The following is a 25,063-nucleotide window of genomic DNA, read 5'->3' as shown; positions in this document are numbered from 1 at the left end:
TGACAGGTAAAGCAACCAATCACGTTTCGTTTTGTGCAGCGTCTTGTTTAGAGGCGTGGAAATGTCCCCGCAGTAACAGACCGGTGTACATTCACGAACGTGTCAGTCGATCATGTTGAATTCTTGTAGCAACCGGTGTAAACATGAAAGCTTACTTCTTAGATCAGACGGCTTCGTGTTGTTTCCAGGCGGACCGTTAAAGAACGCGACACGCATGTCTCCAGGAAATCCTGTGAAATTCAACCAATCAGATGACGACTTCGAACATGCAGAAGTGTTTCCAGAAAAGTGTGCCTTATGCATTTAGTTTAATACTTAGCAGATGGCTCCCTCTGCTGATACTGTAGGAGGAATGAGTTGCTGGCTGTGGTCTAACACCTCTAGATAAGGCACATAAACATATGAACACTACAGAACCCTTCATTTGTGTTTCTTTTAAAGCCTCTTACTAGTATTAAATTAGGTATGCATGGTTCCTCTTTACCACCAGCGTTCCATCAGTTTCCGCAATGAGGGCAGATCTGAGACCATCGCACCACGACCATGGAGCAGACAGACAGCTCCTGCTATCACCAAACGATGTGACGGTAAACTATGGAGTGAGACCTTTGATGTGGGGCTGGGACATATGCTGTCCTCTAAAGACATCAAGAGACAAGAGGTAAGATCAGATCAGTTGAACCTCACACTTCATTGTGATTAAACTTTTATAAAATATGTACATTTTAAAGGGGTCAGGGCATAATTGTTTATTTTATTTTATTTTGTTGTCTGAGGTGTAATTATAATAGTACATAAAAAATTTGCCCCCAAAGAGCCTTTTTTCAGAGCCTGTTTTTAATCCTCACAGGAAAAAGTCAGATTTGTGTGTTTCTCCTTTAAGAGCCTTCAGTGTAACTGCCCACTTCTATTATTGACAGCTGCTGCTGAAAGTCGTGCTGCTGGATAATCACAGTTTATCACTAAAAACAGCGATTATCATAGATTAACGACATTATACCAAGATGTTTATAACATATGCTGGTGTATATTGTATTGTCAGATCAGAGAGAGACGCGTTGCCTGCAGTGGCGGAGTTAGAGTTTTATATATGGGGTGGCCAGGGGGTGGCCAAGGCTACTTCAGGGGGTCCACAGACCATGAAAATGTGTGTGTAACCCTGACCTGGCATCAAATTATTTAAAAAAAAATCCTAGGATTGCTGATAAGAGGTACAAGTGATAATTTACTTCTAAATGTGTGTAGATGAAATAAATAATGAATATGTTGAAAACATAGTTTAACCCTGATAACTTGTTTAATTTAAACAGAAACAAAGCAGCACCAGAGGTGTCTATAAACTGATGTGGATCAGAGCAGCATATATCTGATAAAACATAAACTCATTCCATAGGACTGCAAGATTAAAACAAAATCATTGATGCTGATTATTGCCCTTGATGTTGTCATCTTGATTATTACTTTCAGATATTAGGATACATGAACACTTGTCACACGCTTTACACGCTACAAAACAAGCTGAGAAGTGTTTATGAATTATTTAATTGCTGTTTTATTGCTTTTTTGATTCTCTAAGGAACATAAAAAGCAGTTATTCAAACGGGAAATATATAAAAAACAAACAAAGAACATCCAACATCACTAAAACACTCAATGGCTTCAGGTAATACAGTAAAGAGTCTGACTAATGAATCTCTTTCTTACATCGTATCTGTACGTGGTTAATGATAAACTTTTTGAGCGTGACGCAGTCCAGCACAGCTCTTCTTAACCTGTGAAGCATTTAAATGCCTCTGATTGGTCAGAATTTGATACCCTGAACTTGATTGGCTGTAATGCTCAAAGCTATAGCAGAGCAAAGAAGCGAGCATCCACATTCGTTCATTTTCAGCTAATCTTAATTAGATTGCGGCTGTCATAGCTAGTTTTTTATTATGCATGGATTGTTTTTCCTCTTTTGTCTTGAACTTGGAGAGCAGATTTGTTCACCTTCTTGTCATTTTTTTCCAAAGCCTCTGTTAATTTCCAACCCTGATGTAAACAATGTATGTTATGTTGGGAACCGATTTACTATCTGTTAATGGAGCCTAACATAAACTTACACAATGAAAAGTTGTTTAGAAATCCTAAAGCCAAGGCTAAAGAGGGAAATGTATTTCTTCCTTCTAAAGTTTGTATGAAGTACACCTGCTTAGAATGTTAAAAGAAATAGAGGATCTCTCCCAACACTGTTTATATTTATCTAAGGTTAGAAAACGCTGGGAAAACTTCACATTTACGCAGCATTTAAAAGTGTAAGGTTAGAAAGTAGGTAGATAACACTATAATGGTATGGTTCAACAAGAAAACGTACCTGGGTGGGTCGGACTTGAAATGGCTAGCAAGCAAGCGGGTACTTTTGAATATTCCATTTGTTTAGCAAATTGCAGCGGTCCATTTGCTTGTTTTCTCTCTTTCGTCAGTCTTTGAAACGAAATCTCAGATTTCGCGCTGTACAATCCATCGCACAACTTTTTTCCGTTCTCAACTAGACTCGCATGAATTTCGTGTGCGGTGACGTCACGTGCAAGCATGGGCCCCCGAACGTCAAAATAAAAGCGTTGTTCAACGAGAGGTGAAATCAGATGTCAATCAACATAACTAGCGAATCAAATTTTGATTCCGGGCATATAACAGATTGTTACCAGTTGCAAAGTAGTATTTATATGAAATACATTACTTACAGTTTGCGGGATTCTTGTTTAGTGTAAAACAACTTAGATGTTGACTAAAAATAAACAATCCATTTCTCTCTGACATGGGGGTCCTTTGGAAGCCTGTGCAAAGATGCTTGTTTTATACAGCCAGGAACTGCACAACGTTTGTGTAACATTAAGGTTGTTCCGATTGATGATACTATCATGTATCAATGATAGTCAGACATTTTGGCGATAGCTGATTCCATAGACAATAGTTGGCTGTTTGTCCATGCAAATTAATATTACAAATGCGTATTGTCCATGTCTTTGTGTTGAAATAGTTTATATGTCGTGGTCCTGCCTCTTCTTGTAATGATTTTCGAGTCTTGTGGCAGGATCATGACAGACCCACGTGTTTAATGTGGAGAGGAGCATGGCATTGTTTTGTTTTGACGTGTCAAGCATTCTCTCCGGTGTCTCGTCTCTTGGCCCCACCCCCTTGTTTTCTGTTAGTTTCACTTAGTGTTTGATTCCCGTCACCTGCCCGCCACCCCCCATTTGTCATTATTCCCTAGTTAGTGTTCGACTTATAAACTCCCTTGTTTCACTATTCCTTGTCGGTTCATTGTATGCCTTTCATGAGTACCTGCGTCGTGTCGTCTTGTGTATTACCCTGTTACTGTTTACCTTGTTCCTGTTTGCCATTTCCTAGTCGTGTTTTGGACTTATTATTTGATTTTTGAACATTGTTTGTTTGGTCCCCCTTGTGGGAAGCTTAAGTTTGCATTCTTGTTTTGTTATTTGTGTTTTCCCTGTCGTGGGTTTATATTTTATATTAATAAAAGTTATTTGTTAACCCTTCGTCTGCCTGCGCTTGGGTTCTGTCCTAAACCGTGACAGAATGAACCGACCAAACCGAACCCATCAGGCAGCAAGGGATGGTGAACATTCCCCGCTGCGATCTCGGCAAGCCCACCTTCTGTTCGGCATCCAACAGAGGGACCCGGATGTGCGGGTGTATGCTCGGGACTTCCTGACAGGCGGTGGGGACGGAGTTCAATGAGAGAGAGCTTAAGCTCATTTTTAACAGCGGCCTCATTGAGCCCCTCACCGCTAGTGAGACCCGGTTTCTTAAGCCCCTGGGCTTCGGTGATATGGTGAGGTTCCTGTTCAACCGAGACGAGTCCAGGACCTCACCTCCAGCCAAGTCTCAGCCTCCATTGTCCACAATCCCGGAGAGTTATTCCCTGGCCATGGTGACCCTGAGGAACTCAGCGGCAGACGTTCCAGGCCCTGCAGACCCTGCTCTGGCCACTGGGCTTCGTGGCAAGGGTGGTAGGATGGAGTCGTGGGAGTCGGCATCCGATGCGTCCAGCCTACCACACTCCCTGCCGCTTCACTCCAACCTGCCACAAGTCCGCTGGCCAGAGCAGGGTCAGGGCTCTTCCTCTGCGGTCCAGCCGGTGATTAAGCCGGCAGTCCAGCCGGCACCCTGTCCTGTCCAGCTGGCACTCCAGCCGGCGATTCAACCGGCATCCAGCCCGGTCTAGCAGCTAGCCTCCAGCAGCCGGTGCCCAGCCTTGTCCAGCCGGCAGCCCAGCCAGCGCCCAGCCTTGTCCAGCCGGCAGCCCAGCCGGCACCCAGCCTTGTCCAGCCAGCAGCCCAGTCGGTATTGTCCCCAGCTTCCCCTACCACGCCTAGCTCTTCTCGCCCCACCCCTCCGCCCCGCTCTAGGAAGCAAGCCCCAGCCCCTCCTAAGTCCCCACCTCCTGTCCTGCCCAAGCCTAGTGTTCCCAAGTTTGACCTGTCCATTCCTCCCCCTCCCATCCCGTTAATGTTTATCTTGTTGTCCAACCCCAACCCCTTCGTTGTCATGTCAGCTCTGCCCCAGTTTGTTCTGTTCTATGTTTATGGTGCCTGTCCTCATGTCTGTCAGTCTTGTCACGTTAGTGTGCTCACTTAGGGAACGCCTGTGGGGTGTTCTTTAAGGGGGGGTTCTGTCATGGTCCTGCCTCTTCTTGTCATGATTTTCGAGTCTTGTGGCAAGATCATGACATTATAAGATATCGGGTCTGAGTTTTCTGCACGTGAGAGAGCATTTTTTTTATTTGCGTGACTCGGGCTTGTCCTCGCACCAGAGAGAGTTTATAATTGTATACATTGTATGGGGTCTGATATTTGCCATTGTTTTTGGCAATCAAGGAAAATCAGGCCGTTCCTGACGGAGCATGCCTCTCAGCTGCTAGTCCAAGCTCTGGTAATATCAAGACTGGACTACTGCAATTCTCTTCTGGCCGGCCTTCCAACCAATGCAGTCAAGCCGTTGTGAATGATCCAGAATGCAGCTGCATGTCTAGTTTTCAATCAGCCTAAAAGAACCCATGTAACACTCCTCCTGATTTCACTTCACTGGCTGCCAGTTGCTGCCTGCATCAAGTTGAAATCTCTGACACTGGCCTTCAGAACGATAACGGCAAATTCGCCCATTTACCTTAACTCACTGCTCCAGGTCTACATCCCCTCCTGTCACCTTCGATCTGAAAATGAGTGACGCCTGGTTGTTCCATCACAACGAGGCACCAAATTGCTTGCAAAAACCTTTACTCATTCAGTTCCCCTATGGTGCAATGAACTGCCAGCCTCCACCTGAGCTGCTGCATCCTTCACAACTTTCAAAAAAAAGCTCAAAACATACTTGTTCCCCATTTATTTGACTAACCAATAACTGTCTGTCTGTCTGTCTAAAAAAAAACGTACTCCAGCTTTAGTCCTCCTAGTAGCATGGCCTTGTAAACTAACAGTATTGTTTAGCGTGTTGACAAAATGTTTATATGCTCTTCTACTTGTAAGTCGCTTTGGATAAAAGCATTTACCAAATTAATAAATATAAATGTAAATAACAGCATTGGATTAATGCTATTGACTTACTGCAATAGTTTATTTTCTCTCGTTTAATAGGTTGTGGGGGGAATTAACAGTGTTGCCAGCTGCACTGAACTCACACTCTGGTCACACATAGGCATTTTCTAGCCACGTTTTCTTCTGTTTTTGTCCACAAATCCAGGTAACACTATGCAGCGGGTGTAATGGATTGTCCATTATTGACAAGAGCCTATTTAGCGCACGTTGCTTGGCCACAGATGTTAAACTGTCCAGCTCTGAGCCCACCACAGAGCCCGCCTTCCTCACCAGCTTTTCCAGACGAGATGTATCCCTTTTCTTGATGCTGCCTCCCCAGCACACCACCGCATAGAAGAGGGCACTTGCCACAACAGATTGATAAAACATCTGCAGCATCCTTTTGCAGATATTAAAGGAAGCCAGACTTCTTAGAAAATACAAGCGGCTCTGTGCTTTCCTACACAAAGCATCCGTATTAGCAGTCCAGTCTAATTTCTCATCCAACAGCACTCCCAGATATTTATATGTTTTTGTAATCTCCACACAGTCGACCTTGATGATTAAAGGCTCGTGTTGTGGCCTTGGCCTCCTATAATCCACCACCATCTCCCTAGTCTTGGTGGTGTTTAAATGTAGGTATCAAGCACAGAAACACTACGTCATATGTCCAACTCGTTTTTTGAGAAGTTGACCAGGTTAAGCATGAGAAGCCTGCATGTTTAACATTTTAAATAAGTCAGAATGCATGAAACACCGTTGCAAGCCCCCTTTAAACATGGCACAGGTTAAGAAGGTTGTGCTGTTGGTTTCATCAGATAGCAGCATGTGGAAGTAAAACTTTTCCCAGGGTCACTGTATATGACTGTAAAGTTGTAGTTTTCTCATTTGAAGCACACTTTAAACTGCTTTGTGTAATTTATTGAGTGTAAAATACCAATGTTGCTGTTTAATGTTTAGTATTATCTGTATATAATTCACGGGTAGGTTGATTTCCTAATGAGTGCAATAACAAATACCTACCTGTTGAATAAAAAAACAGCATATGCTGGTAAGGTATGTTTTGAAGCATAACTGGTTTGAACTGGATTAAGCTGGTCATGTGCTGGTCCTTAGCTGGTTATGAGCTAGTTTATAGGCCAGGACACACCGCACAGACTACAGTCGACAATCAACTAGCGATTACCGTCTGAGAACATTACTTTTCCATACCAGCAGATGGTGCTTGACATTCAAACAGGAAAGCCGAAAAAGTTAGATCTGTTGATATACAAGCAAGCAGCGTTCACCATTGTTTACACAAGCCGAGCTCATTGCGGAGAGGTTTGTGTTGTTTTTTTCAGGTATGGGTACTAAATTATAATCTGCACTGGCATTATCAGACCTTGCTCATTTTCCTGTCAGAAAGGAAAGAAACGGATAAGAACAAACCTCACTAAATGGGTGAAAGCGAGGATAATGCCGTTTGGATTCGTCTGTTTTTTTTTTTGCTTGTGTTCCCATTCGCTAAACTGAACAGCCAATCTGAGGACTCTTTCTCTCTCCGACAAGGTCCGCAGCCAATTCGACATGCAGAATCGCCAAAAACCATCTGACTAGAGGTGACGTGCAGAACACACCACCAAAACTAAAGCGAACCGATGCTTAAAAACCACCTGACATTGCAAGACGTCCGATCATCGGCTTGGTGTGTCCCGGGCTTAAGCTGCTTATGAGCTGGTCCTGAGCTAGGATGTAGTTGTTTAGGACTAGCTTAAGACCAGCACATGACAATCTTAAACAAGATCATGACCAACTAAGGACCAGCAAATGACCAGTTTTAACAAGCTCAAAACAGTTTCAAAACATTTAATCAAACTTTGGCACATAACTCATCCTGTACCATTGCTAATTTGCTATGGACATGAATGATACCTCCTATTATGGGAAGTCATATTTACATACTATTTTAGACACTGTAGATTTACATTGAATGAGGGACCTACCTATACAAAAAGTAAAGACAAAAATGTCATACAGACTGAGAAACCACCTTTCAAGCTAGTTACCACCCAACACCTTAGGAACCAAGTAATCATACCTGAGCAGAACACTCTAGCAGTTATTCAGAGCATCTTAGCAATGAGCTACCAACGTCAGGTTGACTTTTCTTTTTCAAAGGGGTGGGGGAAGAAATTGTTCCCTTTCTGTCGGTCTCTCGACGTTGTGTCGAGCCGACAGATGGGGTTCGCTCTTGAGAACCTATCAACTTCTGACTAGTTTAGAAAAGGCCAATGAAATTGGCGAATGAAATTTGCATGCTGGACTCCGCCCCCGGATATCTGGGTATAAAAGGGAGACTGCGTGCTGCATTCATTCACCTTTTGTTCTTCGGAGCCTTCACTCTGACTGACTTCGAGACTTCATCTCTACGCCGAATTACTGCTGGAACCTTATGACGTGATGCAGCGGACTGTCCCTTCCTGCAGCGACTTCCCCTGGGCGTCTCGGCAGTGCCGGAAGAGTTCAAGTTTTTTTCTCTAAAAGAGCAAATTTCTCCAGCGTGGCATGTCCCGCTGTTCTCATGGGTGCAACACACTCATCGAGGAGGGGGACGGACACGATGTCTGCTTCCAGTACGCTGGGGCAGACGTTGTGGATACGTCCTGCCCGCACTGCGGGTGGTTGACGATTCAGACATTGCGTCACGGGTGACTGTGTTCCCACGGGACTCAGCCACCACCTCATCTGCTCCCCATTCCATGACGGCAGGACTACGGCCCTGCCATCCGCTACGGCAAGCAGCGAGGGTGATATGAGGATCACTGTGAGCGTTAATCCGCCAGCCACTGGCTCACGGACCGTCCGCACCTCATCTCGCTCGTCTGACCGTTCCCCAGGAGATGGTCCCACCGTCTTGTTCCTCAACCACGTATTCGGAAACGGTGCGTGATAATGATGAGATGTCCCTTGCAGCATCGGGGGTTGTCCCATCCAACTCCGGTGATTCCTCGGAGCTCCCTCCCTCGGGGGGCCGAGTCCTCTTCGACGCCCTCCGGCTCTGGTGCCCCCCACTCAGGCGGCCCCCAGGAAGAGACATCGAGGAGGAGACCAACGCCCCGTCAGCAGCCGCGGCAAAAGCAGCGGGCCTCATGGGAAGACACCGGGGAGATCGTGAATAACATCGGGCCAGACCCCAGCCATTCCACGCTGGGTGGTCGATCTGGGATGGTTCCTGCCCTGCCCCCAACGGCCCACTCTCTTAAGAGTTCTCTCTCTCTGGGTGTATATCACAGCTGCTCTCACCCTCTACACGATGGTGTTCGGCAACTCGACGTTGCATCACGGCGAGACCCAATGTCTAGGATAATCAATAGCCCTCAGCACTCTCAGTCGACAGTGCGTTGTGCTACATCATCGCCAGGCAGGTAAGTCAGCAGAGCCGATCTCCTCCCCGGGGGCTTCCCCACGGCAAGGAATCCGCACTGCCAGCCATTGAACCACCCCCTGGGAGGTCGATGAAGCAGATCGTACCCCTAGCCCCGGTCTCGGTCCCTGGGAGCCTGACTAGAGTCCCCAAACCGTCACGGTGGCTACGGGATACGATCCGTCACGGGCTACGTGATCCAACTTACCAGACGCCCGCTCAAGTTCGGGACATCCTCTTACCTCAGTCAGAGGCAAGGATGCTCCCGTGCTTCGGGCCAGGGTCACCACCCCTCTGGCAAGCAATCGTGCTCGTCCCTCGGGCCGAGATGTTCAACGGGTTCTGCAGCCCGTACTTCATCGTCCCCAAAAAAGGGGGTTGCTAGATCTGCGTACCCTGAACAGGCACCTACTCAAGCTGCCGTTCAGGATGCTCACGCAGAAGCGCATCCTGTCATCTACCAGATGTCAAGATTGGTTCATGGCAATCGACCTGAAGGACGCTTACTTTCATGTCTCGCTTTCAGGTGGGCGTATCAGTACAGAGTCCTCCCTTTCGGTCTGTCCCTTCCCCACGAGTCTTCACGAAGATTGTGCAAGCCGCCCTCACTCCCCATGGGGAGAGAAGAGTGCGGGTACTAACTATCTCGACGACTGGCTCATCTGGGCACACTCGCGAGATCTGTTGTGTACACACAGGGACCTAGTGCTCCGGCACCTAGATCGGTTGGGACCACAGGTCAACCGAGAAAAGAGCAAGCTCTCCCCTGTGCAGAGCATCCTCTTTCTCGGTATGGAACTCGACTCTGTCTCCATGACAGAGTGACTGACTCAGAGCACGCTCAGTCAGTGTTGAACTGCCTGAAACACTTCAGAGGCTCCTGGGCACATGGCATCCTCGGTGGGGGTGGTCCCCCTCGGGTCAATGCACATGCGACCGCACCAACACTGGCTACAGAGACGGGTTCCCTGGAGAGCGTGGCACACCGGCAGCAGGCGCATGGTCATCACGCCTTTCTGCCGACGCACCCTGACCCCCTGGTCTTCAATGACCTTCTTGCGGACAGGGTCCCTCTAGGGCAGGGGCAAGGCACGTTGTGGTGATGATGGATGCCTCCCTGCAGGGTTGGGGTGCCGTGTGCAATGGGCACGCAGTGTCGGGGCGGTGGACGGGCTCCCGCCTGCGTTGGCATATCAACTGCCTAGAGTTGTTGGCTGTGCTACTTGCACTGAAGAGGTGGCAACCTCTCGTGCAGGGCAAGCACGTGCTGGTCCGGTCAGGGTGGCATTCACTCACGGCAGCTAACACGACTCGCCCGACGCCTCCTCCTCTGGAGTCAGCAGGTGATCAGCTCCCTGCGAGCCACACACATCCCAGGCGACCTGAACCAGACAGCCGACGCGCTCTCTTGTCAGTCGACGCCTCGCGGAGAGTGGCGAAGTCCATCCCTGCGCAGTCCAGCTTATATGGGAGCAGTTCGGCCAGGCGCAGGTGGACATGTTGCCTCCCTGGACTCCTCCCATTTCCGCTTTGGTACTCCCTGACCGAGGGACCCCTAGGCACAGATACCCTAGTGCACAGCTGGCCGCAGGGTAAGCGGAAGTACGCCTTCCCCCCAGTGAGCCTCATTGCACAGCTCTTGTGCAAGGCCAGGGAAGAGGAGCATCAAGTGGTACTAGTTACGCCCTATTGGCCTAACCGGACTTGGTTCTCGGAGCTAAGGCTCTTGACAACAACTCCCCCCTGGCCGCTCCCCCTGGCGAAGGACCTGCTTTCCCAGGGGAAGGGGCACGTTTCGGCATCCCAGGCAGACCCCTGGAACCTCCATGTCTGGACGGGACGAGGAGATCCTGAGTGGCCCACCCCCTGCGGTGGTTGGGACATCACTCAGGCTAGGGCCTCGGCCACTAGGCGGCTATACGCCCATAAGTGGCGCCTCTTCTCGTCCTGGTGCTCTTCTCGGAGAGAAGTCCCGCGGAGTTGCTCGATCGAGAACGTGCAGTCCCTTCCTCAAGAGAGACTGGAGAGTAATCTCTCCCCCTCTACACTAGGAGTGTATGTAGCCGCTACGGCCGCTCATCACGACCCAGTTGCTGGGAAGCCTCTGGGAAGCCTCTGGGACAGCACGACCTGGTCATTAGGTTCCTAAGGGGCACTAGAAGGCTACTGCCTCATCCGCGCTCCGTACCCTCTTGTGACCTAGGTGGTGGGCCTCAAAATGCCCCCCCTTCGAGCCCCTCGGAGCTGCCGCTCTTTCTCACCTCACGATAAAGACTGCTCTCCTGATGACGCTCACCTCCAAGAGGGTAGGGGACCTACAAGCACCCTCCATGTCCACAGATTGCCTAGAACTCGGGCCCGGTGATTCTCACGTTATCCTGAGACCCCGGCCCGGCTACGTGCCCAAAGTTCCCACCACTCCCCATAGAGACCAAGTGGTGAACCTGCAGGCGCTCCCCACCTGGGGAGGAAGACCCAACCCATCCGTGTTGTGTCCAGTACGCACACTGCGCCTCTACTTGGACCGCACACAGAGCTTCAGATGCTCTGAGCAGCTCTTTGTCTGTTTTGGAGATCAGCAGAAGGGGAGGCCTGTCTCCAAACAGAGGCTGGCGCACTGGATCGTGGATGCCGTCGCTACAGCATACCGATCTCAAAATCGCTCCTGCCCATTGGGAGTGAGGCACACTCCTCATGGGCACTGGCTCAGGGCACCTCTCTGGCAGACATCTGCAGAGCTGCGGGTTGAGCTACGCCCAACACCTTCGTGAGGTTCTAATACATACGCGTGGAACCGGTGTCAGCCCGCGTCCTGCAGGGCAACGTGTAGGACCGGCATCTGGTAGGGCGTACGCCTGTGAAAGCCCTTCCCCCTTCCTCTAGGGGGATCAGCGGCTATTTACGCCTCCCTTCTTTCCCCACTGGGTAAAGAACAGGCATTCCATCCATCACTAGCACCTTCCTGGGGGCAGGCTGGGCAGAGCAGCCCTGCCCCTTTAGGCCGGGGAACAGTTGAGTTATCTACCACATAGCTCTAACCGGACCTAGTGCTCCAGACGTGGTAAACCCACGTCTCCACCATCCCCCCCCCCCCTTGGGCGGTTCCGTCTGATGTATCCTCTTAAATGGTTCCCACCTCGGCAACCCATGATCTCCCTAGGTGGACCTCCACCTTGCAGTTAACTCCTTCAGTCCGCACGTTTTCCCATGAGTTCTCCCCTGATGGTGAGACCATGTGGTGTCTCCACTAATTCCTCCCTATGTTAGGTAGTGGTCTCTGTAGCATTTTCCCCCTGGGGGGATTAATGCTTACCCAGTGGCCCTTACGGTGCCAGGCGGCTTCTCGCTGTTAGAGAATCAAGGCCCTCACCCGTGACGGCCGGTGGCAGGGGCTTCCCACCTTTTTCCAAAAAGCTCTGGGACCCCCTACTTCTCCACTGGACGGTTACAATTTCGCGCTAGCACTCACACCTGACTCGCCCAGGCCAGTCAGCATCGCTCCCTAGAGATTGTGACGCGGCACAGCGCTGTGGCGTTTTCCATAGGAACCCCATCTGTCGGCTCGACACAATGTCGAGAGACCAACAGAAAGGGAACGTCTGGGTTACGGATGTAACCTCAGTTCCCTGATGGAGGGAACGAGACGTTGTGTCCTTCTTGCCACAACGCTGGCCGCCCGCCGCATCGGTCGAGGGATGCTCAGGCTCCTCAGACCAAAAGGTGAATGAATGCAGCACGCCATCTCCCTTTTATACCCGGATATCCGGGGGCGGAGTCCGGCATGCAAATTTCATTCGCCAATTTCATTGGCCTTTTCTAAACTAGTCAGAAGTTGATAGGTTCTCAAGAGCGAACCCCATCTGTTGGCTCGACACAATGTCTCGTTCCCTCCATCAGGGAACTGAGGTTACATCCGTAACCAAGACGATTCTTGTATGTATCGCGATGCGAATGTGGATGATTCTGAATCGATTCACAAATGTCAATTTATTGGGCGGTTAGTTGCATTAAAATAAAGTATGTAAATAAAGCAAAAAAGCCAACACTATTGTGACTTTGAATGCAAGTGTGACATGATGATGTCACAAATGTACAAATTAGCACGTCGAGAATCGATTCCGAATTGAATCATGAGGGACCAAAGGATTCCCACCCCTACTTTTACAGTCAAACCAAAAAATATTTAGATGCCAGATATCATTTTTAAGGGGGTAGGATGCTGTGGTTCAATTATATAAGTGAGGATAGCAAAATAAACTGTGACATTATACCCCAAAAATTCTTCACACAGTGGCCTATCAGTAAAATATATTCAATTTTGGGACCAAATTATTTAGACACTTTGACCTGACCATGTTTTGCTTACTTTTTTTTTTTTTATTTAATTGCTAATGCGACCCTACAGACTGATCAAATTTAAGCATCGCTTGGTAATTGGTTGCCCTAAATTGGTATTATCTAATTGTGTACTTAAATTGAACAGCTGACAGCTATTCAACCAAATCCAGTACATGGGCAGTTGACAGACTAATATGCAAATTTATCCAATGGTGTGATGGCAACAATGAAGATAAATCTCTCTTAAGCTATTTTATATGATAAATGTAAATAGTAATAATATAAAATAATGTAATATTAACAGTTTTTTTTCTACATTTTGCTATGTCACACCATAGGACACATGTACGATTTATTCGTCAACTACCCATATACCTTTCTATAAAAGTTATCTGACATTATCAAGATGAATTTGTTCTGACACAGTTTAATTTAAGTTCTTGTCACATTTTATTACCATTTTCTAAACTATAGCCAATAAACTGTGATAATGTGAGAAATGTTGAAGGTGTTTAAAAAACACCTTGGGGGGGCGGTATTTTGAACTTCTTTCATGGTCTTTTGATATATTATGTGATTGCATCTTTTACTAAAGTTACCCCTTATCTCTCGTCACGTCTCTTCTGTCATCTGTTCGTTAGGCCATCTTTGAGCTGTCTCAGGGTGAACAGGACCTGGTTGAAGACCTGAAGTTGGCCAAGAAGGTACACTGTGTTATTCATGCAGTGTAAAGCATTAAAACACACAGCTCCTTTTGAGACTTGGAGTACAGTTTCCGTATATGCTCATAAAATCACCATCTCATGCTGACAGGTCAGAGGTCAAATGACATGACCGGTAGGCAGAAGAAGAGCATTGATTCTGTCATAGTTAAAACAAATACTCACCAGACAAACACATGGTGGGATGTAGCGTGTGTAAGTTGCTAAGGCTGTGCTAAGTGATCAGTTATCGAGTCATTTGTCCAGAGGTAAAATGCGTTTCAACATTCAATATGTTTATGTGCTTACATTCCCAAATACTTTCAGTGCCCTATCAACACTCCTGAGTGTTTCAGTGTTGTTTGTCTGATGTAAGATGTGGTTTCAGGCATACCGTGATCCTATGCTAAAACTGTCTATCATGACGGAGCTTGAGCTCAATCAAATCTTCGGCACACTGGACTCCCTCATACCTCTGCATGAAGGTGAGCAAAGATGGATGTTCACTTACTAGTGTGTGTGTTAAACTGTATCCTAACCAGGTCCAACATGTAGAGTAATTTTTTTGTCCGCACTAAAAGCAAAACACAAAATAGACCCCTTACAATGTCAACTGGCATGAGGCACTTTGCTGACTAAAAAAAATGAAAATGGACATTAAATTTTGAATTTATTCATTTTGCAGATGCTTTTATCACAAGCAACATACAAACGAAAGAGCATAGATGCCCTGATGGTTAGAGAGTCGGAATCGTGACCAGAAGGTTGCTGGTTCGATCCTCAGGGCCGGCGGGTAACGACTGAGGTGCCCTTGAGCAAGGCACCTTACCCCTACTTGCTCCCCGGGCGCTGCAGTGATAGCTGCCCACTGCTCCGGGTGTATGTGTGTTCACCAATTGCTGTGCGTTTGTTCACTACTCTCAGCAGAGGTCACATTTCGGGTATGGGTCACCATATCTGACTAATAGGTCACTTTCACTATTTCACTTATTATCATTGAAATCTGTCAGTACAACTCACTGCCAGCAGTCTCTGCTCTTTACCATGATCCAGAGGACATGACGAACAAGATGGCAATAACCATGAAATATGTCTATAGAAAGGTTTTTGATTTCGACTTAAATATGTTAAAACAAAGGCTAGTACAACAGCTGAAAAAGTCAAGGTCTTTGACTACACCTCAGGTGTAGCAGGCTTTTACAACAGAGAGCACAGCAGTCACAAGCACCACAGCAGAAAATATGATGGACAAATAAACACACCGAATCAATAAGGTTGCGGTTTGATTTATTTCTGTCTATATTATACATAACCTAGCTAAAAATACTTAAAAGGTTATGATTAAATCATGTTATAGTGATCACTGTCAGAAGGCGTATCCCGTGGCCTTGAACATGTCTGGGTTTCTGTGAGTCAAATTATTATCCTGCATTAAACACAGGAAACAACTAAGATTTGCACACATGAACTGGCTGTCACAGAGTCAAACAAATCCATCATCAAAACAATGTATTGGCCACAGGGTAATGCAACTCTGAACAGAAATTAATGTTGACTCTTTGCAAAAGGGTGTCGAAACAATGCAACAAATCTGTGCCGTATTCAAAGGTGAAAGGGAAGTGGATGTATGTAACTTTTTTGTCAAAAATCTTTTAAGTCATAAATTACTGTAATACACTCTATTTGTTTAACTTCGTAAATTTAATTTACAATAACTTAATTGACTAGTGCAGACACTACTGTATGTTTACTGGGTTAGGCAGATGAAAATTTCTGTTAACACCTTTAGGGGTTCTTGGTTTCTTGGCTTACTCTACTTATTGGGGTTTGTAAACACTTTAATGTTAATGTTTAGAATAGGAGTTAAGTTAAATGATCCAATATACTGTATGTGAATGGCAAATGTGAACTAAACATTATTCAACATCAGTTGAGGGTTCAATTAATTTGACCTCCGTGCATTGATTACCTTGAGCCACAAGGTGGCGCTCGATGCTGTGAGCTTAGCCTGTCTAGGTACAGTTTGTGATATATAATGTAACACTTTCACTGAGATTTATGGACATGGCTACTCAGTGTACAGGCACAGAAATAGAAAACAGCATGACCAAACTTTGGATTAACACAGAATGTTTTTTTTACTTTATGAAATATTTCATGACTCATTAGGACACAATCCATATGCATAACAGAATGAAGGGTCTGTATTTTTTATTCTTATTATTTTAAAAACATGCACAGTGAAGAGCAAAGTAAGAATATTATTATACAGGGAACTGTGCATATGACAATAAAAGCTTTGAATTTAAATCTCTTATTTTGTAGAACTTCTGAGTCGACTGAAAGACGCCAGGAAGCCGGACGGCTCGACCGATCATGTGGGTCATATTTTAGTGAACTGGGTGAGAGCAGCTTCTTGTCAAACTAAAACAGCAACCGAAGTAACAATAACATGTTGCGCAGTTAGAGGTTGTCATAAATCACTTTTTTTAAAGCAAAACCATTGCCAAATCAGATAAGTCACTTTTTATAAAAAAAAGGGAATGATTCAGAACAAGTGATGACATGAAGAAGGCATGATGTGTGATGCTTTGGCATTTAGGGTTAAGCAGAGTTTCAGCCAGTTTTTTTTCATTCAGCCAGTTTTTTTTTCATTCATAGTTTTTTTTCCATTCATTTGAGGTTATGTAACACAGCTTTAGTTGTTAGCCTCAACTGTTTTGTGCATCTGTTTTGGATTATGTGGATTCACATCCTGAAAATCATCCTGAACAGCCCTTGAAAGCATTTGCTCTGTGGAAATCCATTAGCATTGTCTAGTCCATGTTTTGTAACGACAATAAACATTTTCTTTGAAATCAGCAGAGCGTTGTTTTTGTTTCTTTTCAGCTTCCTTGTCTTGAACGCTACAATAGTTACTGCAGTAACCAGGTAGCAGCAAAAGCATTGCTGGATCATAAGAAACAGGACCATCGGGTTCAAGACTTCCTTCAGCGCTGTCTGGAATCGCCTTTCAGTCGCAAACTAGATCTCTGGAACTTTCTGGACATCCCACGCAGTCGACTGGTCAAATACCCGCTGCTCCTGAAAGAGATCCAAAAACACACTCCCAACGACCATCCCGACTGCCAAAACCTTGATGAAGCCGTGAGTTCATTACAGTTTGCAATAAACTTATTTGTCTTTGGCATTTTGTTCACTGTAACTGTATTGCCATTTTGTTCTTAGATTTTTTAAGGAAGTAAGAAACTTAGTCAAAGTTTAATAAAATTATCTTTTTTATTATGATAACAATTATATTGGTTCAAGAGTCTTCTAGTATATCTGTATTCTCTGTTGCTTTTTGGACTTTTGTAGATTTCAATGATCCAAAGCATTGTAGCTGCCATTAATACACAGACAGGTGAGTCAGAGTGCCGATACTATAAAGAGCGTTTGCTGTATCTGGAGAGCGGACGGAGGGATCTGTTAATCGACAGATCAAGAGTCCTCAGCTGCCATGGAGAACTAAAGAACAACAGAGGAGCCGTAAGAACTTCAGTCTTTTAATTAAGTCTACTCAGTTGCCAGTCAGATGTCAGTAAAGAAATCGTCAATGGCCAAGAAAATAATTCGTCATCACTGTACTTTCATCACTGGAAACGTACAGTATATTTCCATTATACTGCTGTAACCATTAATGGCAGGGCCATACAAAATCAGACTTTTTTCATTTAGAAAAATCTGCAGACATTTCGTGTAATAGTTTTAAATGTGTTTTTATTTGTATGTAAATGTGTTCAAATTGTCTTAAATGCTACCTGTCTGTGCATTTAACTGCAGGTGACAGCAGATTTGGTTTTCCTCATCATTTAAAAGAGGCAGCGCCTATACAAAGAAGCTTTGTTATTAATTGGTGCAGAGAATGTTTAAACTCTGAATACACTAGGCCAAACTGGTACTCTGAATTTATTTGGATCAACTGAAAATGTGCATGTCAATACTATATTTATATTATATATTATTTTGTATATTTTATTGTTTAAAAGCAAAAAGAAAGGGCTGTTAATACGGTCTTATGAAGGGTTTAGTGTGTATTAATGACAGTTTTCCTCATGTTGACAACACAATATATGTAAATAGTTATATATGTAAATATATAACTTAAAATAAAACTTAACAAGAGCATTTGCCTGTCATTCAGTCTTGCTGTGAACGGATTTGAAATGAGCCAGCACAGTCTCAAATAATCAACAGATAAATGACAGTTCATGAACTAATGCGCGGTTCGTTTCATTTAAAACATCTCATATCAAATCGTTCGTCCTCAGGCTCCTTCAAATCCCTCACAGCAAACAGCCCATCCTAGTGCTCATGTTGTGTGTATATTTGTCAATGACGAGTGCTAAAATCTTTCGTCTTCTGCTGAGTTCTGCGGTCGCGGATTCACATTTAAGAAGCTCTTGAGGTTTATGATAGACCTGTGGCACCCAACAATCATTTAAAGAAACCTCAATGTCACTGTGGTTATAAAAGGTCAACTCGCTATTCTTTCAGATTTGTACTACAATAGACTACAGTTCATCCATCTAGACATGTAGACCATCTTGGTGAACAATTTAACTTGTCAACTATGCACTTGTTTTTATAAAACAACTGTGTGTCCCAGTATCAATCAAATCTCTCTGTATGTGCAGAAGCTGCACGTGTTCCTGTTTCAGGACATTTTGGTGATCACACGGGCAATCACACATAATGAGCAGCTGTGGTATCAGCTTTACCGGCAGCCGGTCCCAGTGCGAGATCTGGATTGGAAAGACCTGCAGGACGGAGAGATCCGATTGGGCGGCTCCATTAGAGGAGCCTTCAGTAACAATGAACGGAGTGAGTTTCATCCTGCATGGGGGATTTATATGTCATATTATGACCCTTTTCTAAGCCACTTTGCCCTAAAAATACTACTCCCCAAACCTAGATCATATTACACACTAGTCTTACTAACTGATTTTTAAGCCGATTTCCAGTCACAAGCTTCATTTCTGTATTCACTGAAAAATTGAGAATCTGTGTGCTCAGCCATGTCTCTTAAGCAGGTGGCCGTTATACCTGCTAAGCTAATGCCCCTCCTGATCCAAATTCAACTTTGTACCATTGTCTGGGTTATCTGAAGATCTGTTTACCACGTCGCTACAATGTTCTCCATGGGATTAATTCACAACGTTATTTGAGAACAATGAGTCTCATTCACTAATAATTGTGTAGATTTTTTCGTATTTGAACTCCTCACGAAAACTTTCCGTCTAATTCACAACATGTGCGTACGTAGACGCGTGCACGACTTTACCCAGCTAGAATTTTTTTGTTCTAAAAATGTTCTGAGAATATTACCAAGCAATGTTGCATTACTGTTTTTAGCGGGTAGTTTTATTTTAGTTCCCAGAACGTTCTCTTGAATGATAGGAAAATATTCTATAAAAACATTCTAAACACGTTTAGTGGTAACATTGATGTAACATTATACTTTAACATTCTTATACCGTTTTCAGCGGATAGTTTTATTTGAGTTCCCAGAACGTTCTCTTGAATGATAGGAAAATATTCTAAAAAAATTTAAAATCGCATCTAATAACATTTCTAAAACATTGTCCACCCTAAATGTTTTCAGCGAGTAGTTTTATTTTTGTTTCCAGAATGTTGACCTAAAAGGTAGGATAACATTTTCTAAAAACATTCTAAAATGACTGGTAATAACATTTCTAGAACTTGTCCCTAACGTTTTTTAAATAGTTTTCTTTTTGCTCCCAGAATGTTGATCTAAAAGGTGGGATAAAAAAACATTCTAAAAATGTTAAGTGATCAATCTACTGGAACATTACACCCTAAAATACTTACAGTTTTGTCAGTTTTCCCCATGCAGTTATTTTTGGGTACACAGCAAGCTTTAAAAAACAAAACATTTTGTTGTTTATTAGAACATATCTACATTTACATTTACATTTAGTCATTTAGCAGACGCTTTTATCCAAAGCGACTTACAAAGAGTATAAGGAGCAATAAGTGATAAGTCATACAGGATCAATAGTGCAATAGGTGCCAATACAAAGTTACTAGTTTTACCAAAAGCTAGACCACTACCTGTTGAGAGAAAGCGAGAGGGTTACTGTTTTTTTTTTTTTTCATTTGTCTGTCAAGTATTCACAGAAGAGGTGGGTTTTAAGTAGTTTTTTGAATGTTGTGAGATGTGGTTGACCGGACCGAATTAGGAAGAATGTTCCACCAGGAAGGAGTTGTGAAGGAGAATGAGCGGGAAAGCCATTTACTGCCCTTATGGGAAGGCAGTACAAGACGCCGCTGGTTTGCTGAACGCAGGGATCTTGATGGGGAGTAGGAGGGTGTGAAAGTATGCCGGTGCAGATCCAGTGATAGTCCTGTAGGCAAGCATTAGTGACTTGAATCTGATACGGGCTTCAACCGGTAGCCAGTGGAGAGAGATGAAAAGGGGCGTCACATGAGCCCTTTTGGACTGTTTGGAAGATGAGGCGTGCTGCTGCGTTCTGAACCAGCTGGAGCGGTTTGATAGCCTTTGCAGGAAGACCAGCAAGGAGAGCATTGCAGTAGTCCAACCTTGAGATTACCAGGGCCTGGACAAGGAGTTGTGCCGCATGCTCAGTGAGATAGGGTCTAACCTTTCTAATGTTGAATAAGGCATATCGGCATGACCGCGTTGTCTTTGCAATGTGATCATTGAAGGACAGCTGTTCATCAAATATGACTCCGAGGTTCCTGGCTGTTTTGTAAGGAGTGATTGTGGTATTGCCAAGTCGGATGGTGAGATCGCGTTGCACCGTGGGGTGTGCCGGAAACACGAGTAGTTCTGTCTTGGCAGGGTTCAGCTGGAGGTGATGCTCTTTCATCCAAGCCGAGATGTCCTCTATCTTGCTATCTTCATCATTTTCTGCAGCTCTTTACATACACTGTAAGAAAACCAAAATCCATAAAACAAGGCAGTGTACTTAATGTGAATACAAATTTGACATATTATTCTTTTACACGTGGTTCACCTGTTTTTTTGACAATTGCACTTAAAATGATAAAGCAGTTTGACTTTCTTTCTGTCATACATCTACAAAAGCTCTTGTTAAGAATTAACAGATATGTTCATGTTGTTTCATTTAAAATCACCATTATGGTGATCACATTTGTTTTGTTGGGCTCTTGACGCTGGACATAGTGTTTTTAGATGCTTTACCTGTGTGTCTAGGCACATTTGTTATCACAAAAAAATGTGATTAGGGCTCATATTCACAAGACATCTTAAAGCTAAAATAGGAGAAACTCTGAAAAATAATGGGTGTGCCGTGTCAATCCTAATTTAGGGCTCCTAAATTTTGCTCTGAGAATATTTCACAAAGCATTTAGCGCTAAAATCAGATCCTAAATCTGTGAAAAGTTAAGGGTAGTAAGAGGACTCCCAAGCCTCTTAGACTAATTTACAACAATCCTAAAATGACTATACACCGGCAATCTGCCGCAGAACTTAAACATTTTAGAAATTTTATGAAAATGAACTTTTAAAAAGGACATTACTATCAGCTATGATTGTTCTAGTCTGTTAATTAAAATGTTGCTTATTTGTTCATTATTTATGAGATGGAGACATGTAAGATTAGCTGAACTTATACTTGTTGAATTAGTGACACTTAGCCCGCATATTATTGTCTTCATTTGAACATGGCAACTTTTTTATCTTCACTGACAGAGATCCATCCCCTACTAGCCAATCACTGTGGGCATAGTTGATCAAACTGATTTTGCCAAGTGGGAGATGTACAGTACTTGGCGCGACATACTTTGTTGACCCTAGGACAACATTTTTGTAGAAGAAGCCTTTACCCAGCCCAAACCCTTAATTATTTTGCCAAGTGAAAAAGGGCAGATTTGACCTCGTTGCTATTGATGATATTATCAAGCTTACTAACTATGCCAGGCTTTGCTGATTTTGCCAAGTGATATATGTCCTTGGGGCGGGCAACACCATGTTAACCCTGGGACAACATTTCGATCATTTCAATCAACAGTTCAAAAGTTTAAGCCTACAAACAAGGTTAGGGGCTTGTACACCATTGTTATTCACCTATCATTTACTTCTGATTTAAGTGCTAAGATACAATGTTTTGTGAATACGGGCCCTGATCATCCAGTGGCCTGATCAACTGATGTTATCCATACTAATTTAGACAAAAATCAGTGTATCAGTTTACTTTATTCGTGCTGCAATGCATGCTGGGTGCCGTGATAAATATTACAAAACTCAACATGCATTGCAGCATAAATCAATTATGCAAACTAACTGTATTCCTGTCGATTTTGTTATGATTCAGTTATTGTTCGTAAATGTTACATAAAAGGTACAGGTAATTTCCTGCAGATTTCTTTTACAGTATAATCATTATTTAACATATTTAGAATTCACACATTATGAAAAATTATAATAAAAACAACAAAAAACATAAGATAACAAACATTTTCAAGCATTTGACGTTGGTTAATCAGAGCTGCAGACTCATACAACAGTGAGGGGCCACTCCTCTCGGGTGCAGCTGTATTTTTGTCCACCTGCCAAATTACAAAAAAACATTGATTAGAAATCAGGATAATTATTGATTCCTCGGAAGTCTTTGTGTATGCTTTGGAACCATGAATTGAAAATCTTCCTCCATTTAATTTGTTAACCTACAAAAGCCATATACACTTAAAATGCAAGTGCATATATAGACCTTAACATGAACCATATGCAATGAGGAATACCCATAAGCCCTTTCACCTGAATGTTTTGTTTATTTACTGTATGTTTGGTCAAGAATAAGAATTGATGGAGCATTTAAATTATTATGTACAAAAGGCCATAGATTTTTACTATTTAAATCTGCACGTACATATAGATCAAGTTCAGTGATCTTAAATATACAAACAAGTTTTGGGAGACTCCATTACTTTCAATTGAGGGTGTCACGGCTGGTGTGTAAAGAACCCAATTGCAGGCAGGTAATGAAGGGGTTAACAAAAACAAGACTTTATTTACAAGAAACACAAAACAAAAACCCACAATGGGGGAAAACACAATACAATAAGATAATGACAGGACGACTACTAACTAACACTAAACTTAAAATAAACAACACTAAATAAACCAAACTAAACACTTACTAAGACTGACAGGACATTCCAAATGGACCACGAGCACGGGAGAAACAGGAAATCACAGGATACAATAAACAAGGACCGCCACCAAAGACACCATATACAATGCACGAGCACAGGACAAAGAAACAAGAGGGTATTTAAAGGAAAGACAAACAAGGGATAACAAACGAGGACAGGTGTGGAACATAAGACACAAGAGGGAGACAATACAGGAAACGATAGGGGCGGGGCCACAGACAAGACACCAGAAAACACATGAGAAGTAAAAAACAAACATCTCATGGCTTCTCACATAAAACAAGGGATCCTGCCGTGATTCTGCTACAAGATCAAAAAAGACATGACAAGATGGGCAGAATCACGACAGAGGGAACAAGTTTACTCATTCAACAGTGTAGTCAACTTATAGTATTTGTGTTTTCAGTGTAGTACAAGTCACTAGTCAGTTATTATCTATACTCAAATCTGTAGGGCAACAATGATTTGTGCCACATACTAATAGTGGACACTGTTGCACATGCATGCAAGCTACCTCACACCACCCACAATAATGATTGCGATATTTAAAATAACATAATAGCTTCTGGACTAAGGCAGAGACAGAAAAAAATCATGCTACAAGACCACATACTTAACTATTGATAATTTATGTGATGCAAGAGACAGCATATCTTCTATTCTAAGATAATCATTTTCATTATTGTTTGTAATGATCAAAAAGCAGATAAAATAAGGTCATTTTATTTTTACTAATAGGTATAGCACTAAAGTCACAAAGCCGAAGTGTAACTGTTTATTACTTTTTTAAGGAACTTTTTTATCAGCCCTCCTAACAGCAAGGTTGTGCAGCAATGAACACTTTTGTGCGTGTGTGCGTGCGTGCGCGCGTGCCCGTGCACGTGCGCTGTTCGATAGAGGAGCCGCTGAAAGAGCAGAGGCTCAACGGCTCGTTTATAAGCACGTTTATAAGCACGTCGGTGCCCATCCTTAAATAACATGTTCATCACAATGACAATAAAAAACGATCAATCTTATCTTTAAGCCCTACTTTCCAAACTTTCTAAAATACTCAAATGCAAGCTAACTCTGAAACATGGCATTAACTTACCTCTCTTTGTGATGCCTTTGCAGGTGTCTTACGAAATTGGATGTTGTCCCACATGTTTCGGGTGAAAGTTTTGTTGCAAAAAGTTTCCTTTTAAGCGCACTGTCGATACATTTATTATGGTTTGTAAAACCAATCTGTATTATGCCGCTGCTCGCTGACATCGTGCCTGATGAATGATTGAGCTGGTTCCACCGCGGTAGTGATGTTTCGTTCGTGAACGAATCGTTCATTTTGAACGAATCTTTTACAGTGAACGAATCGTTCTCGTTCACGAAATGCAATGACTCATATTTCTCGTTCACTGAAATCTCTCCCTCGAGCACAGAGCATCTTGGCTTAAAAGAGTGTCTAAAGCACGAGCCAATGGCGTTCGAGAGTGAGCTTTGACAAAGCATATGATTGGTTGAATGTACTGAACGAATACGCCCTTCACTGAACGAGCCTGTGTTTGAGTCTGAACGAGACCCGCTGATTCTCGTTCATGAACGAAATAACGTCAGTCATCTCGTTCGTAAGTGAACGAAAGGACCCGCTGATTCTCGTTCGTGAACGAGCTGTTACTTCTGCCTCGTAAACGAAATGAAAGATGAGGTCTCTTGTTCAACAAGTACAGAAACGGACACAATGTAAAGATCCTTACGAAAATAATAAAATAATGCAAGCTGATGGTTAAATGTAACAAAGACAAATTAACATTGTCATTTTTATTGCATGGAAAATGTCAAGCCTGTTTACTCAGTTATTGTACTGC

The 25,063-nt window shown here is 43.7% G+C and overlaps 1 protein-coding gene across 1 annotated transcript; it reads left to right on the top strand.

The window, feature by feature from the left end:
* The first annotated feature begins 469 nt into the window (after positions 1 to 469).
* Positions 470 to 21,575, top strand: arhgef3 (Rho guanine nucleotide exchange factor (GEF) 3). The gene is made up of 8 exons (XM_057328042.1): positions 470 to 661; positions 13,962 to 14,024; positions 14,410 to 14,506; positions 16,347 to 16,423; positions 16,911 to 17,168; positions 17,379 to 17,549; positions 18,698 to 18,888; positions 21,551 to 21,575. Exons 1-8 carry the CDS (start codon positions 470 to 472, stop codon positions 21,573 to 21,575), a joined length of 1,074 nt encoding a protein of 357 aa, XP_057184025.1.
* Positions 21,576 to 25,063: the final 3,488 nt, after the last annotated feature.

Source organism: Triplophysa rosa, unplaced genomic scaffold, assembly GCF_024868665.1.
Source record: "Triplophysa rosa unplaced genomic scaffold, Trosa_1v2 scaffold358_ERROPOS64066+, whole genome shotgun sequence".
NCBI lineage: Eukaryota > Metazoa > Chordata > Actinopteri > Cypriniformes > Nemacheilidae > Triplophysa > Triplophysa rosa.
This window is presented reverse-complemented; position numbering and strand designations above follow the sequence as displayed.